Source organism: Passer montanus, unplaced genomic scaffold, assembly GCF_014805655.1.
Source record: "Passer montanus isolate IOZ18808 unplaced genomic scaffold, ASM1480565v1 scaffold72, whole genome shotgun sequence".
Taxonomy (NCBI): Eukaryota; Metazoa; Chordata; class Aves; order Passeriformes; family Passeridae; genus Passer; species Passer montanus.
The window spans coordinates 612201-628637 of record NW_024372370.1 but is presented as its reverse complement, the minus strand read 5'-3'; the positions used below and the strand labels follow the sequence as shown (position 1 = coordinate 628637).

The window sequence follows — 16437 nt, the reverse complement described above, 5'->3', positions numbered from 1 at the left end:
TGGGTTTTTTGTTTTCTTTCTTTTGAAAAAAAGCAATTATAGTTATAAGCACCGAAAAAAAAAAGGCAAAATGCAAAACTAAACATAGTGCAACAGAAGGTCACTTGAAGAAGTCACAAAATTAATTATCCAGATCTCATATTCATTAAGGCAGAGTTTCATTACTGCTACAACAGCAGTAGACAATCTCAAAATTAGCACAAACGTGTATGCACATTCTACCCCCTCTAGCACAGGTGACTTACCACTGTCATCACTCCTTTGTCACTATGTGAAAGCACAAACCCTTACAAAGCTTATGTTTGGCTGCTAAAAATAAAGCCTAGATAAATCAAGCTAATGTCTTAAAACATACTCTTTTATCTCAGTTTGCTAAACCAAGGACCATACACATCTCTGCTTCCCTAGAATGATGACTGGAACTTTCTAACCTACGCAGCTCTCGATATTAAACTTCACATGTTGCTGTACTTCCATATCTGAAGTTTGGCAGGTTTGTTTACATTTGATAGTGCAGATCTCTGAAGAATGCAATCTAGAAGACCAATGCCATGTACTGAAATCTATCTGGATGTCAAAGATTACTCATTTTAGTAAGCACTGAGTAAAATTTCCATCAACAAAATAATTTTAGTTATATTTCAAACAAATTCTAATTCTTTATGAGACAAAGAATAGCTTGATCCTTGTTTTGTCTGGGGGGCTGGGGGAGGGTTGGTTTTTTTAAAGCTTTCATTCAATTAAAACCTTTAAATGAAACAGCATTTATTTATAATAGGCCACAGCAGATTAATGAATCCATTAATATGAATGAATTAATATTTCATTATATTCAAAGTGGACATGAACATAAAAGAAAGATATTTTTTTGATTCATATATGTACTACTTCCAGGACTACTTCTGATGGATTTACTCTCTGGTCTCACAGTCTTGCTTGCTAGTTGCAGTGATTAACTTAGAATAAGGAGCAACTTCTGCAGCTTCATGCGCTAAAATGAAAAACTCAGTCTTGAAAGATTTATATAACTTCTGCACTTAGAGAAATTAGCAAAATGAAATCAAAATCTTTGATTTTGATTACCAAAAACTCTACAAAAGTTGATTGTGGTCATTAGCAGATTCCAAAATTGCAGTCCCAGAACAAACCAGTTATATTTTAGTTTCCCTTTAGAGAATTGAAATGAATTCCAACTATCTGCCTATTTTAGTAATAGAAAGCTTTTTAAAAAATAAGCTCAGTGAAATACACTGGGGATACAGGGATGGGCCTGAAGTTCAGCCACAGCACATCAACCCCACTGCACTGACTGAAATTACATTAATTGCAGTCAGGTTGTTGGTTGTCACAAAACAACTGTTACTCCTCTTGGTCGTGTTTTAATGCATGAAACTGCAGGATCAGGGAAGAAAGAAGGCATTGCTGAAACAATTAAATAAAAGTTAATGCCTGAATAATTCATGAACTACTCTTTGAACAAGTCTGGTATCTCCACCACAGTGTTTAGATGGAACAAAATATGAATGGCACATTTGCCAGAGTCTTCCCCACATTCCATCCCCCTCCTTGAGTAATCAGGTGTTTTACCAATATGGTAAGTCAGGATGTGTGTGTCAAAACAGGCTTTGACTGGAAATGCTGTTCTGACAAAATAGCAAACACAGCATGCTTTGCAGTGAAAAACTCCACAAACCTAAACGTCAGTTTGCTTTCCCAGATGACAGAAGAGTCATTTTCTGAACAGCTTTGTTTAATAAGTTGTTGGTATTGCTACTACTCTGATTTTCAAGCTGAAGCTTTCCAGAAGCCAGAGCAGTTTCCAATGCACTACATCCTTCTGTCTGGAGCTTCTTAGGGAGAAGATGACAAAAGACTACTACTCTGGTTTTGGGTTTTGAGTAGACTCAAGGTGTGGACTTAAAGCATGACACCTGGCAGTGTCTAAGCTTTGTCACGGCACAGATAACAATAACTGTGGCCTTGTCTACATCAGAGTGTCATATTCTGCTATTCAAGAGTCCAAGTGCTCACGGAAACAACATTACCACCTTACCTATTTGCCACAGCAGACACATAAATACCCAGAGAATTAATACCCAGCAACCTTAACATTTAATAGCATAACTCATCTGCATGTGTGATGCATCTGCAGATCCACCCTATTGCTAGGAGAGTCAAAAGAACTTCCCTTTTACTGTTTTTTTCCTAATTTAGTTCGAGGGCACATAGTTACCCAAAAGGCATGTAAGCACTAGGGTATTTGTTTCACTGCTCCCCTTGGAACAAGATGTGAGATCCAGTGTTGATTGGTTTTACCTTAATGACTGAGCAACAGCTTCATGGTAAACCTTATTTCAGCCTTATCTTCACAATGAAGACGGGTGGCAACACAGTCCCTGAGATTCTGAATGGCAGGACTGTGGAACTGTGTGTTGGGATGGCTGGAAAACAATCCTGTTCTCTTTCAAAGCCATCTCTGCTGAAGTTTAGAGGCAAAGGTGGTAGCAAAGGGCTTTCAGAGCTATAGAAATTCATAAATCTGCAGTGATGCAAATAGGAAAATTTCTATCTTGCTCTAAATACAGTTTGAATGACCCCAGTTAAGAAAATCTACTCAATTCTTTCATCTTCCTCTAAACACAAGCTTAGATGCAAGTCTACATAAACATAAAAACTAGATCCATTCAGCATCAGCTCACTGATGACCTGCCTCACAGGAGTTTATAAAACACAGATCCAATGGCCCCATGCAAAGAGAGAAGAATAAACATAACTACACATACAATCCAAATGTGGAAAGCCCAACTGCATCCAGTGCACAAAAAGGTCAGGGTCCAATTCATCATGAAAATATTCTCTCAAAGCTCAACAAAGGATACAAAAATAATAATACTGGTATTTCAATAATTTTCCAAAAAAGCTACTTTTCTGTTTCCATGGCAGTAGCTAGTAGAGTCCAAAACTGCATAATTTTCATGTTACTTTGAGAAAAAAAAAAAGTTAAAAAAAAAAAAAACCTTCTCAGAGATAAAAATTCAGCCCAATAACCAAATGGAGGCACTCAGGACTCACAGAGCTGTCAACATGCTCAAGCCACTGTGCAAGACATTGCTGATATTATGGCAGAAGTGAAGAAACATTTTTTCACTTCCTACACAGCTATGACATATCCCTAAAAAAGAACTCAGTATGCCACAATCTATTGGACTCAGGATGTGAGTTGTGCCATTAGTCCTCTGGTGTCACATCTGAACAGCTCTGGAAAATCAACAGCAAACACCTAAATTGTCCCTATGTAATCACACACATCTATCTGCAAACCAGTTGGAACAAACACCATTATGCATGCAAATATTGCACAATCAAAAACAAAATTAAGTAGAATAAAAATAAGCAGCATGTAGTTAAAGACTGTTTCTACATCAGATCATGTCTGTTGTAGTTTGGGTCATCCTTAATACAGTTGATTGCAACAAAAATACCTCAAAGTAAGCAAAAGCTTTTTGCTGCTTCAGGCTCCAAATGTAGCTGGTATGCCCACTATAACTAGGATCTGAAGTTCTGAAGTTATCATACAACTTATATTCAAAGTTCATTCAATTCAAGAGAGTACTTCAAACAACTCCTATTAGGTCCTGGATGGATGCTAATACCAGGATAGAAATAATAAAAAAGCCTACAAAATACCTTGTCTTTACAAGTCTGTTTAATCTAGAAGTACTAAGATCTCTAGACAGGTTGCTCAGGTACATTTAACTTTCCCTTTCCATACCTTAACATGATTGAAACTTCTGAAAATTTAGCCAGCATTTTCAGTGAATGTTTTTGTAAAAACATCAGCAGAAATTTTCCACCAGTTCATTCCCCACAACTACTTGTCTTCAAGCCATGTACTACTTACACCTAAACACTCAGCAAAGAGTAGAAAACAGGCTGATCTTCCTTGCATCCCTCCCTATATTTGAAACAAATGCAAACTGTGAAAACCAAAATAACAATACTGTGTGAAGTTGGTAACGAGCTGACAAAATTAAAGTTAAGAGTCTCTAAGCAAAAACAATTTTTAAGATGAGATTCACTATGGTCTCCGCGGTTCTGCCACTGAGGCTGCTTAAACCATTTTTAGCTGTTTTTATTTAAGCTCTGCAAGTGGAGAGTTTTAATTACATCCTGAATTGTTGACTGTTTATCCCTCACAAATTTTGAACACAACCTGCTCAGTAATATCCATTGACCTAAAAACATACAACAACCAGTAATTCAACCAAACTGTTTGCTTAACGGTGCCAGTTAATTTCAACCATTATGTTTGCAACATAAACCACTGCTAAATAGGATGACGATTTATAGATTGAATTATACTGAATATGATAAGTGGCCCTGAGATAGTTATTGGCTTGATCCAATCACTTGGTCATCACAACGAGATAGAAATTACTATTCATACCTTGGTTTAATTGCAACAAGATTATTCAGTCTTAACCTGCACTGATTTCTGTAACTTTTAACTATGACCGCCTGATGAGTCTGTTTCTCTCATGATAGAGAAAAACACTTTCAAAACAAAAATTCAGAGTGCTGATAAACCTTTCTAAAGTAGAGAACTAGAGAGTATGACTAATGGGAATGGTTTAGTTTTTCTTCCTTTCTGTGCTTTGGATTCAATTATCTTATCTCTACTGTGATATTCACTGTTTCCAAAGAAAGATGGCTGCTTATTAGCAGCAGTCAGGTTTTTCAAAGTGTTATAATGCATATAAATCTGAGCCATCAACTAATTTTGATTTATTTATGTACATTTTTTTTGCTCATTTTGCATAGAACTTGCAATGTAATATTTGTTATACAGAGTAGCATATATTAATTTTGTAAAGATTCCTCAAATCATGTGCATTACATCAAACGATCTGATTTTAAGATAGCAACATCACAACCTTACAGTTGTTTAGCACATGTAAACAACTCAGACAACAGAATTTAATGAATTAATTTACATATACTAAAGTGCTAAAATGCTATAGTTCTTAGTTGTACATAAATTGCAAATTTGGGGACGTCTGACCTGAGAGCTGAAATTAAAAAAAACTTTTATTTCTTTTTCCTTGAATATTTCCTCAAAAAGTCATTACTGATGCTCCATGGAAGCAGTTTTCTCATTTGTTTAGCAAAAGTCTGTGGACACATAAACTAGAATGACAGATATTTCTACTTTGTCAGAAAACTGAAATATAATTGGAAAAAAAAATTAAATTTGATTTATCAATCTAATGCCTTGAAGAGTTCAGCCATACACTAATCTCTGCAAAAAAAACCAAAAAAAACCAAACAAACTTGTTCTCAGAATTCAGACTGTTATTTTAAGCAAGACCAAGCTATGTTAATAAGGAGATTAAGACTATGGTCTTGATTTTTTATTTTTTGTGAAAGACGCATAAGTAATATGTGCACCAGTCTCTGTTAGAAGTTTGTGATAAACACAAAACTTGATTATCTAAAGTAAGAGCAAAAGAAAGTAGATAAAAAGTAAGATCCAAAGAAAGAATAAAAGTGTTCAGACGAAAAAAATTACTTGCTTGTTAGTAAGAACTGATGATGATGATGATAATTATGATGATGTATATGGTTCACTATCAATAATTTTCTAATGAGTACCTTAGGAGGAACATATAAATTTTCAGATCCTTAAGACATACACAAGCTAAGTTCAATAACACTTGCTAGAAGCAAAAAATTTGGCTTTTCTTCAGATTACCTATATCAGCAGAGATCAATCTCCCAATTTTTCAGCCCCAGGAATAGTTTTCTATTAAAAATTTCTAAAGTATCCTGTGCTATTTTAGAATTATTCCTACTTCTTGGCACAGTCATGATCCCAGATAATTTATAAGATGATGAAAAGGAATTACTAGCGGGAGGAATTAATCATTAATTTATTGTGTGTCCTTACACAACCATACTTAGGTCTTCATCTTGTCATCTTTCTTCTACTTGCCTGATGGCAAGCATGGCTAGTCCTCAGGACTGATCCAGAAGTGTACTTCCATGTACAACCCTGGCCAGACCTCCGATAAGACAAAACTTACTCTGCACACAAGGGGAGACTTGCTAAATTTTGCTGCTGCAAAGCCCTTCCTACCATGCAAGTTTGTTTCTAATGCCATAGAAAGAGATTCAATAGTTCATGGAATCTTATTTTTGTTGGCTTTAATAACACAGTTTAAAATGCTGTTTGGAACAAAATATTACACATTTCATGTGTACTTGCTTTGATTACATAGAAGGAACTGTTCTGATTACACAGCAAGAAAGGTGAAAGAAGAAAATAGAGCAATGAAGTTTAAGAGTTCATTTATTTAGTAGTTGCTGGTATACAGATTACAGTGGTAAATTCTTCAACTCATCAGAATTTCGTATGAAGAGATACAAACCCCTCATTAAGGTAGAGGAATCCAAGTCTCAGTCATACATAAACTGCAAAGATGAAAATGAGAGGAGCATCTGCTCAAGCTGGAATGTTCACAATGCATAAAGTAGTAAGTGTGTGAACAACTAAACACTCTGTAAATGTTGAAAGATTTTGGAACAGTCACTATAATCCATGAACAACAGAGGTACAAGGAGGAGTGGCTGGAAAAAGTTCTTACTTCACCACATTTCTGAACATATGAATTTGTTTTAAGATTGTTCCTCAAAAGCAAAGAAGAAATAATCACGTATTAAAACAAAACCAAATGTAAAGACTTATTTACTTTATATTCAAACCAATAGGCTGCTCTTTATGAATTACTAATAAGCTTCACATACACCATTTTAATCACAAAAGTTAAATCTCCTGTTGTATGAAAAACTGCTACAAATTTGGAAAGACATCATAAGAACCTTCACTTGGTTCATTGTAGAAATGTTCTTTTTCAAAAAGAGCATTTTCATGATCTAAGAATTACATGTATGCAATGCTTTTACATAAGTAGGTAATATATAAGCCATAATTTTAGTATTTATGATCACAGATGTCTAAAGTAAATAGTTACCTTTCACAGAAAATCCTCTTCCACACTACAGAAAATACTAAAACAAAAGCACAGTGAATTTACTATAAAGAAATTCCCAGCCTTTGCACCAGTTTCAAATGGTAAGTAAGGAAGTCTCTCCCTCTACCACTCAGGGAGTGCAAATGCTCATCAAATTCAGACAAGAAACATCTATAACACATTATTGTATTAAGGGAGACCCTGGTTCCAGCTCCCACCCCTAGGCTCATAGTTCCACAAGAATCTTTACTGCAAATAAACCTGCTGACCTTTTCTTAAGCCTGACATATCTGCTGTGTGCTGAGTGACTTTGAAATTCAGTAATAAAAATGCCTTGAGGCTTGAAAAGTCCCTTTTCATTAGGACACGGAATTCCATTCATATTCACCTATGAACCATTAAAATGCAGATTAATTTAAAACTAATTTCCTTCCTTCCTTCCTTCCTTCCTTCCTTCCTTCCTTCCTTCCTTCCTTCCTTCCTTCCTTCCTTCCTTCTCTGTTTTTCTAAAAAAACACTTTAAACAATCTAACAACCAAAACGACATGACTTCTAGGGACAGGCTTCAAAGTACTAAAGGAGGAGCAGCTACATTTAGTAACTCTGATACATCTTGGAATTTGCAAAATAAAGTAGAAATTGCAGCCTTTGCAATGGAAATGATAGTAAATGATGGTGGTTTTATTTTTATATTTTTGAAATTAACTTCTCCAGAGAGAACAGGTTGTGTGCTTGTGTTTCATAAAGCTCATTCTTATGTGAATATTAATTCTTCTTATGTGAAGCAAAATGCTTGATTAAGTATTTTTTAAAAATGCTGAGTTCAATAATTTATTTTTGCTAATTATTGCCAATCAGCTGTTCAGCCTTGGTTCAATTTACAGTAGTTTTATAGCACAGAAACTCCAATGCCTTTCAAAAGTTCTACACCTGGGTAAGGGATTAAAATCAAGATCACAGATGTAATTAAATTGTTTAATTTGGTTACATCCTAGGGATTATACTTTATATCCCAGAAAAAGGATATTCTTCACATTCCTATTTCAGTCTCTATCTTCATTTATGAGAATCTGACTGAACATCCAATATCATGCTTATTAGCTCCTACTCACCACTTTACAAAATGGCAACGATAACAACTGGGAATCCTGAAAACCTTGCAGAAACAAGGTTTCTGTAATTTTTTTTTCAATGCAGTCCATTTATTTAAATTTCTTATGAAGCTTTTGCCATTTAATCTTTCCAATCTTATACTAGCTTTCCTTTGAATTACAAAAATTCCCTTCTTTTGGTTATGTATTTATTTACAGAAATATAAATTTGGGTAAATTTGGGTAACTATTGCTGAAAACAGCTATAGTTTATAACATATAATCAGAACTTGGTAGTCCAGGAGTCTAGTCCTGCCCATCTCTAACCTAATGCAAATATATATTCCTAAATCCTGACATCAAAAGCAGCTAGGTTTCTCCTTGGAACCAGGAAGGCATATGTTCCTTAATGTTCAGTCCCACAGGAAAATAAATTAGAATATCTATACTGGACCTCAGCAGATTATCTTATTTATATAATTGAAATTACAAACTAAACCCCTAAAGTACAGAAATATTACTGTCTACAATATAATGAAAGGATGTCGCTGATTTTTGACCATAATAAAAGAAATTTAAAGCTTTACTAATTTTCTCATCCTTTTCTACCACGGAATAGGAATAGTCTTTCTATTTTCCCACTGCTCAGTGTATGGCAAAGCATAAGATCTGAGATGATGATGATGATGATGATGATGATGATGATGATAATGATGATGATGATGATGATAATAATCATAATAATAATAATAACAATAATAACAATAATAACTCTTGAAAACAAAAGTGTGCCAGCTTCAAAGGGCTTCAGTAAAAGCTGATGGCACAGTAAGAGTACATGCCAGGAGTACATTTTTCTGTCTATCACTAATTCCAGTACTTGTCCAAGGCAGAAAGGAGCTTACATATGACCAAGACACACCTCTGTTTACTCACTATGAAAAACAGAGATTCACAGTTGTGTATCTTCAAAACTATGCTTAGAGTCTAAATCAAAATACTTCAAAAGAAAAATGTTCTGTAATACACTTTTTGAGTGTTATCTCTATATTGAAATGAATTACTTCTGCTTGTAAGCTGCTGACTTGAAAACTCACCATTGAAAACAAATCATAAGTTCTGGATTTTTTTTAAATTGAAATCAGAGTCTGAAACAACAAAAAATTACATCTGTTGTTAATAGATAATATATTATTTAAAGATAGGGTTCTGTCTTTAAATACATTATATAAACCTGTCCTCACCTGTAACGTTTCTATTGGTACATCACTGTGAATCAGAAACCACCTGTACTGCAATCTCCTTTATTATCTATAATAAACATAAAATTTAGTTCTACAATATATTTAATAGATACTGTAAGGCATATACTTTACAGGACTATATGTGGACTGAAACTGCCTGAACTTTAGAGATTCAGAAGATCACTCAAGCTTGAAGAGTTCATTTTCTAATGAAGAGTTAAATTGCCAATTACTAAGTGAAGACATTCAAAAGTAATATTAGTATATGAAAGATATTCTGAAATGACACTGCTACAGCACTATCTGTGCATTAAATGCTCACTATTCTATCACCCCTGTTTGAGATATTTCTAAAAATCAATAGCCCCTAAAATTATGTTACCATTTACAAGCTATTTTTTCCCATTTGCTCTCAAAGCCAACTCATTCGTCACATTTAGACCTATCACTACCAGCTTAGAATAAAAATTTCATCCCAGGCATTACTGTATTTCTTTTAAAAGCTTCTGTTAGCAAGCAAGGGTTTATGTGAAATACTGAATACATGGGAAAGAAAGCTTGAGACTGAGTCTAGAAAATCATGTTTTCAAAAATATTTTTTAAGTATGCTTAGAATATATTACATGAAATGTAGCACATTTACACAGTTTCAGTTTATGGTTATTATGCAGTCATTTGAACAGGTAAATGAAGTAAAAAAATGAATGATTTCTTAAATAGACTGTTAAGACTGTGTTTATACTTCCAAAAGGGTTGTGGGTTAATCAATTTCATTTGAAGAAAAGTAATGAAAAAAAAGCAACATTAGTTCAATACCCAGAGAAACAGACAGCCTTGCACCTAGACAATGCAAGACCTGTGGAGTTTAGTGAACTACCAAGAAGAATTAAATATGAGAACAATCTCATAGGAAAGCACAGACACATGTCTTGGTCTGCTGTAACTTTGAGCAAGGCAGATCATCCAGTGCTGGAGCTCACTGGTGGGAGCTGATGTGGTTTCTTAAGTTTTGAGAAACAAGTCCTGTACACTCACAAGCACAGATCTCCATTTCAGTTCCACTTCGTTCCACAAGCAGGAAAACTAGAAACTACTTTGGGCACTATGTATATTGGGAATCATTTTATATCTGAGATTATGAGCCACTCCCACATCTGCCAAAAAACATTAGCTGATCTACTGATGAGTTTTCCAAAAAGGCTTTCTTTGGAGAATTAAATTACCTTTGTAGATGCAGTAAAATCTAATCAGTGCATTTTCTGAACACGTTCCTTAGGTCTCTCTTTCTTATAAATATTAATGTACAAAATCAGGGGCCAAGCCATCCCAAGATTCATACACTCTATGCATAAATTTAGAAGTCTTAATGTGGTATTAGCACACAGAAACAGTAAACATCACACTTGGTTTTTAATACATTTAAATGTTGAGTATTTTTCAGTAGAATACTCCCAAGGGACCTAATTAACCAAATGAAGATTTTTCAGATTAGCAAAGAAGCTAGATATATAGATGAAAAATACAGGCTAAGAAGTTTGAATTGGCACCAGTGACAAGCATATGTTTTAATCTCTGTGCTTTGTAGATGCATGAGGTGAAGTGACATTTATTTTCTTCTTTTCATTGGGTAGCCTCAGGTTAGATTATGTTATTTCACATGAAAACAAAATATCTGTAAATCCTTCCATTTGTGATTATATTAGCATAAATTAAACATTAAACTATTATAACTAAATAATCTGCAATGCAAGAGAGGATGATTCAAAATTGATTGATGTCTGGCATTAGATAGGCAAGATCTTGGCTTCATGGTTATTCGGAAATTAATGACAGTAATTTGTTTTTCAGATGACAGGTAGAACAAAATAAAAATTAAATAAATTTGAAATATCATAATACTAAACAATATGAATCAAAGATGTCCAGTAAATGAAAATGGTTTCATCCACTCAGTAGATTAGCAGACAAGCCTTCCACAGAAATCACTTTGGCAGTTTATCAAACTTATCAAATTTATCAAAGTATTAGAAAGTCTGTTTGAAACTACTCTGGCACCTACCATTGGAGCAAATATTTAAATAAATACAAATATTGCTCTTTATTCTGAGTGAGCTCCTGGGTGTATCTTTAATGCTACCATTTCTAAATGTTAGTCTCCCAAAGCACACTTCTGTTGATATTTTAGTATGCCCCTGAAGGAAGGACCATGAACAGAGAATTTGTCACAATGACAGAAAAAAATTCATCAGGGTATACACATGATTGAAGCATTTTATGCCTTCATAATAACTTCATTTTTTTCTAAAATTAATCCCATTGAACAACAAAAGAAAAATTTAAAAATCAAGAATGTTTTTTAAAGTTTGCTGAAATGTTGGCATGTGTGCATATATTGTGCATATCTATTTACCTAATTTACATTAGTACATATATGTACAAAGTTAAATCTGTATTTTTAATTTAAAAAGCAGCATCACTAGTTTTTGCTTCCTATTTCAAAGATGGAAAGACAGTTACTTTTCATATGTAAGTACAAAGCAAAACACGTTTTTATTCCAAGAAAAACAGTCTTGCTTTTACTGCTCTACATTTAAAAAAAAACATATAATTCTACTCTTCTATTGAATTGTATGAGAATGCTACAGATGGTTTGTCACATCTCGATTAGCTCATTTTTCACAATGCTCTTGTGACACTCTGTATCATTTACACAAGGCTTATTTGTCAAAATCCCATAGCACCTTTCTGACAACAGATGTTTTGAAATTCATCCTATTTTGCTTGGCAAAGACTTATTTTAATGGATTTGACAGTATGACTTCAGTGACAAATTCGCTGGTCATTTAATTCAGTTTAGAAAACCTAAAACCAGATTCTGATAAATTTTCATTTTGTAATTTTATAATGTATTTTAAAGCAATTACCCTTATAAAATGTGGTTTGTTTGGGTTTTTTCACAAATGATTATTCACTCAAAACTATCCCACACAAGATGTTTGAGTAATGACTTTGGCTTGATTGCTTCTTCAATTTCTCTCTTAAATAGAATGCAACTTTGAATCCACAGGTATTCCATGTATCATTCTGTGCATCAGGAACATGGATAGTAAAAGCTATGATAGCATTTTTTTCAGCAGGAATTCTTACAGATGAGCAGTAATTCTGAAACCTTAATGTAAACCAATGGATAAATACCCCCATATCTCATAATGAGATAAACTCAGGGGTCTGATATTGCAGATTTTACTGGAGAACAGCCCTTTTTCTGATTGTTCTTGCTGAAATGTTCTGTGTCAGTGGTACAAGTTAAAGCATAGTTATGTTCTAATTCAGCTCTCTTTTTCAAGAATGTGACAAAGTGCCTTATGAAAAATGAATGAATGAAAAAGGATAAATTCAAAAGTCTCTTTAAAGCCCCTTCTCACCTAAAAAAATGTTTGGCATTTCAGTGCTTCAAGGCAGTCCTCTCCTCCTCAAATGCTAATATTGTCAAATACAGAGTTTTCCCCCAAAAAAGACTGCACAGGTGGTCAAGCACAATTGCTGTTAACAATTCCAAAACTTGTTTGCCTGAAGAGTATCACTTATAAAAATCCACCATCATAAACCAGATATTCTAGTCTTTTAAAGCACACACAGACTGCTCTGAAAAAAAGCCACCATAGATTTTGCCACTGACATTTTCCTGCTCATCTTCGCTGTATCCCTGTACTAACTAAAAATGGCAAGATTTGGCTTGCATTAGGAGTTACAACAAATAATTTTACTGCAAGAAAGCCATGTAAAAATAAAATTGTGTGGACTTTGTTGATTTATGCTTTTTCAAATGTGAGCCATGGCAAAGAAGGAAGTATCAATCAGGAGAGTTCCCTGATTATGCTTAAAATCATCTCCTGACCCAACCTAAAGAGGAGCTGTAGTATACATACCAAACCACAACACATGGTGGCATTCTGTATAATGTAACAGAGGCTGGTTTGTACTTTATCATTGACTGGTAGGTATTAGTCATAGTTCAAGTGATACTTAACATTTTCACTCTTCACAATATAATACTTTTGTTATAGAACTACCTGTTTTCTGAGGACACAGAGTAAGTCGTTACCATTTCTGAATGGTGTTGAATACCACAAAATTTTTTTAAAATTAGAGAAGTCACTGCAACACCATTTTACTCCATTTGTTTCTAGGGTTCTAACACAAAGTACTGGATAGAACACAATCACCACGGTACCAGTTTTCTCTGTTGACTCCTGATCAACTACCCTGAAGAAGAGCTGCCTGCAAAACCTGCTGGTCTGCATGGCAAGGCCCGGGCTGGGAACGGGCAACAGGCACCTGGGCACCCACAGGGATGCCGAGAAGCTCTCCCACAGCTTACGGGTTTGACACACCTCTCACGGTGCTGACTGGGAAGTCACCGAACAGTGGGAAAAGACCCTTCACTACAGCCAGGCTTCATCTGCTAAAACCATATTGGTGGCTCAGGGAAGGGGCTGGCGACCGACAGCCCCCGGACACCGGACACCCAAAGCGCTGTGCGCTCTTTGTCCTTCCGAGAGAAACACGAGCGAGGCGGGGAGGTGCGGGGCGGCGGGGAGGTGAGGGGCTTGCTGCTCGCAGCACACCTGTGACCCACACCGCAGCCCCGGAGCAGACAGCCGGGCAGCAAGGCTGGCCCCGGGGGTCCCGACCGAAGGTCCGCAGGCTGCAGCCCGCGGAGCCCTTCGCCCGCTGCCGGGGAGCCGGAGCCGCCGGCTGGCAGGAGCCGGGGCGGCGCCCGGCCCGGGAAGTTTCTCGCCACAGGTTGTCCCCTCCCGCCCGCCCCCCGGAGCCCGCGGGCGGGCCCGGCCACAGGGACGCACCTTGGCGCCGCAACCGCCGCTTCTTGAGCCCGAAGATGCGGACCTTGGAGAAGATGTCCACCAGGTTGCCATTGCAGAGCCCGCGGTTCTTGTTGGGGCTGTTCCGCCTCCTGCTGGCCGAGGGCCGGTCCCAGTGCTGCTCCCTCGCCTGCCGCTTCTGGCGGATCAAGCCGCTGGCGATGGCCGCTGCCATGGCTGCTCGCCGGCTCGCCCACGCCGGGCAGGGAGGAGGGAGGCGGCGAGGTGCTCAGCCCCGGCGGGAACCCATGCCCGGGGGCGAGGGCGAGCGGGAGCGTCCTCCGGCCCGAGGCGCGGCTGCGGAGGGGCACCCGCGCCGTGCGGCCGGCGGGAGCTGCCGCCGCCAAGGGTCACCGCATGGGTGCCCCGCCGTCCCCCCCGCCGTGTCCCGGCGCAGGGACACCTGCTCGGGCGGGTGTCTGCCGGAGCGAGCGGGACCCGGGGCAGAGCCGCGCCCGGTCGGCTCCGGTCGGGTCGGGTCGATCGGGTCGGGTCGGGTCCGCCAGGCAGCGTCGCCTCCCGGGGCTGCCCCTCAGCCCCGAGCCGCCGCCGCCCGCTCGCCCGGCGCTGCCATCGCCACGGCCGGGGCGGCTACCGCCGCCTCTTCCCGGCTCCCGCCTGATGATTGCCAAGTGCTTCAGAAATCAGCATCTGGAGAGAGCAATCTTCTTCTCCGGGGAGAGCTGTAATCACGGCTCCTCGGTCCCACCCCGCTCCAGCCTCCCCTACACACGCACGCACACACACACACAGACACACACACACACAGACACACACACACAGACACACACACACAGACACACACACACACACAGACACGCACCGCTGGAGCTTTTTTTGTCCTCCCCAAGGCAAGGGGCGGCGAGGGTGCAAGCAGTGGAGGAGGGGGAATGAGGAAAGACAGAAGAAAAAAGCACAGGGGGAGAGAGGCGGAGGGACAGGGTGATGCTGATGTGGTTTTCTGGTGGGAACCGGGAGGTTCCCGGTGGATCCGCCGCCAGCTGCCTCCTGCCCCCCGTTAGGTTTCCGGGTGGCTTCGTGCGGGGCTCCCTTCCCGGGGAAAGAAGGAGGGCCCTGCGCGCTGCCAGAGGGGCGTATGGCCCTCCCCGTTCTCCTTCGCCCGCCCCGGCACAGCGAGGATCCCTCGCAGGCACCCTCTCGCCAGCGGCTCCCTGCCGGCCGCCCCGCCACCCCCAGCGGTGACAGCGGCACCTGTCCCCGTGCCCCGGGAGGCAGGGCAGGCGGCACCGCGTTCCGCCAAGGGCACCCTGCCCCGCTCCGTGCCTTCGCCCGCGGCTGGGCAGGGGCGCCCGGCCGCCGCTCCTCGGCCCGCCACCCAGGAGCCGAGCAGGAGGGCAAGTCCGCAGGGAGACGGGCTCTGCCTCATGGGACGGTCTTGGAGCTGTGAGCTGAGGGGCTGAGGGGACCTTCAGCTCAAAACACCAAAGGGACACCCACAAACAGCCACAGCAGATGGATTTACTAATCACCAGCACCGTGTAAAATTACAGGCTATGTCTTGGAGCACTTGAGGAAGCACCAGCCAAGCCCTCTAGAACACCTAACACCACAGAACACCTAAGAAGTATCTGCCCCGAGAAGTTCACAAGGCACTGCAAATAGTAAATACCATGTAAAATAAGACACCCCAATTCTTTCCTTTCATCTTTTCATGTTGTCTCGTCTCCCTTTTCAAATAATGGCCCAAAGTTTTTCGCATTTACTTTCTGCAAGCCTAATGGTTAAACTTCCTGAAGTTGTAGCTAGCCAGAGGAAAGTGGAGGAAGAAAACAAGAAAAATATTAAGTTAGCCTATAAAGAAGGGCAGACGCTTGCACAGGCAATTATCATGTAATATCTATTTTTATACTGTTTGCACAGTACTCTAATCTCTTATTAGATGGTTTTGTGGGTTTTTTGTTTGTTTGTTGCTTTTTTGTTTGGTTTGTTTTGGTTTTTTGTTGGATTTTTGTTGTTGTTGTTGTTTTTTTAAAATTGTTTTAACAGACTTGGAAGTGTAAATATCCATCCAGAAAAATTCACTGTTTTGTAATACACAACCTAGTATGCAAGTATAGGTTCTTGTTTCAGCAGAGGTTTCAGTTTCTTTGATATTGACCATTTTTCCCCCTAAATCCTTTAATCTACAAAGCGCTATTTTTATACAGAGGGCAAAAGTGTATGGTGG

General features: G+C 38.9%; 1 protein-coding gene across 8 annotated transcripts in view; it reads right to left on the bottom strand.

The window, feature by feature from the left end:
* Window positions 1-16437, bottom strand: part of FGF14 (fibroblast growth factor 14) — a 383227-nt gene that overhangs the window by 112401 nt on the left and 254389 nt on the right. The window contains exon 1 of one of the 8 annotated variants that reach the window (XM_039730468.1): window positions 14232-14457. The exons of the other annotated variants lie outside the window; for them this stretch is intronic. Within the exon in view, the coding sequence (XP_039586402.1) occupies window positions 14232-14424 (193 nt within the window). The 5' untranslated portion in view covers window positions 14425-14457. Of the gene's footprint in view, window positions 1-14231; window positions 14458-16437 lie in introns of those variants that run through there. 8 annotated transcript variants of the gene reach the window in all.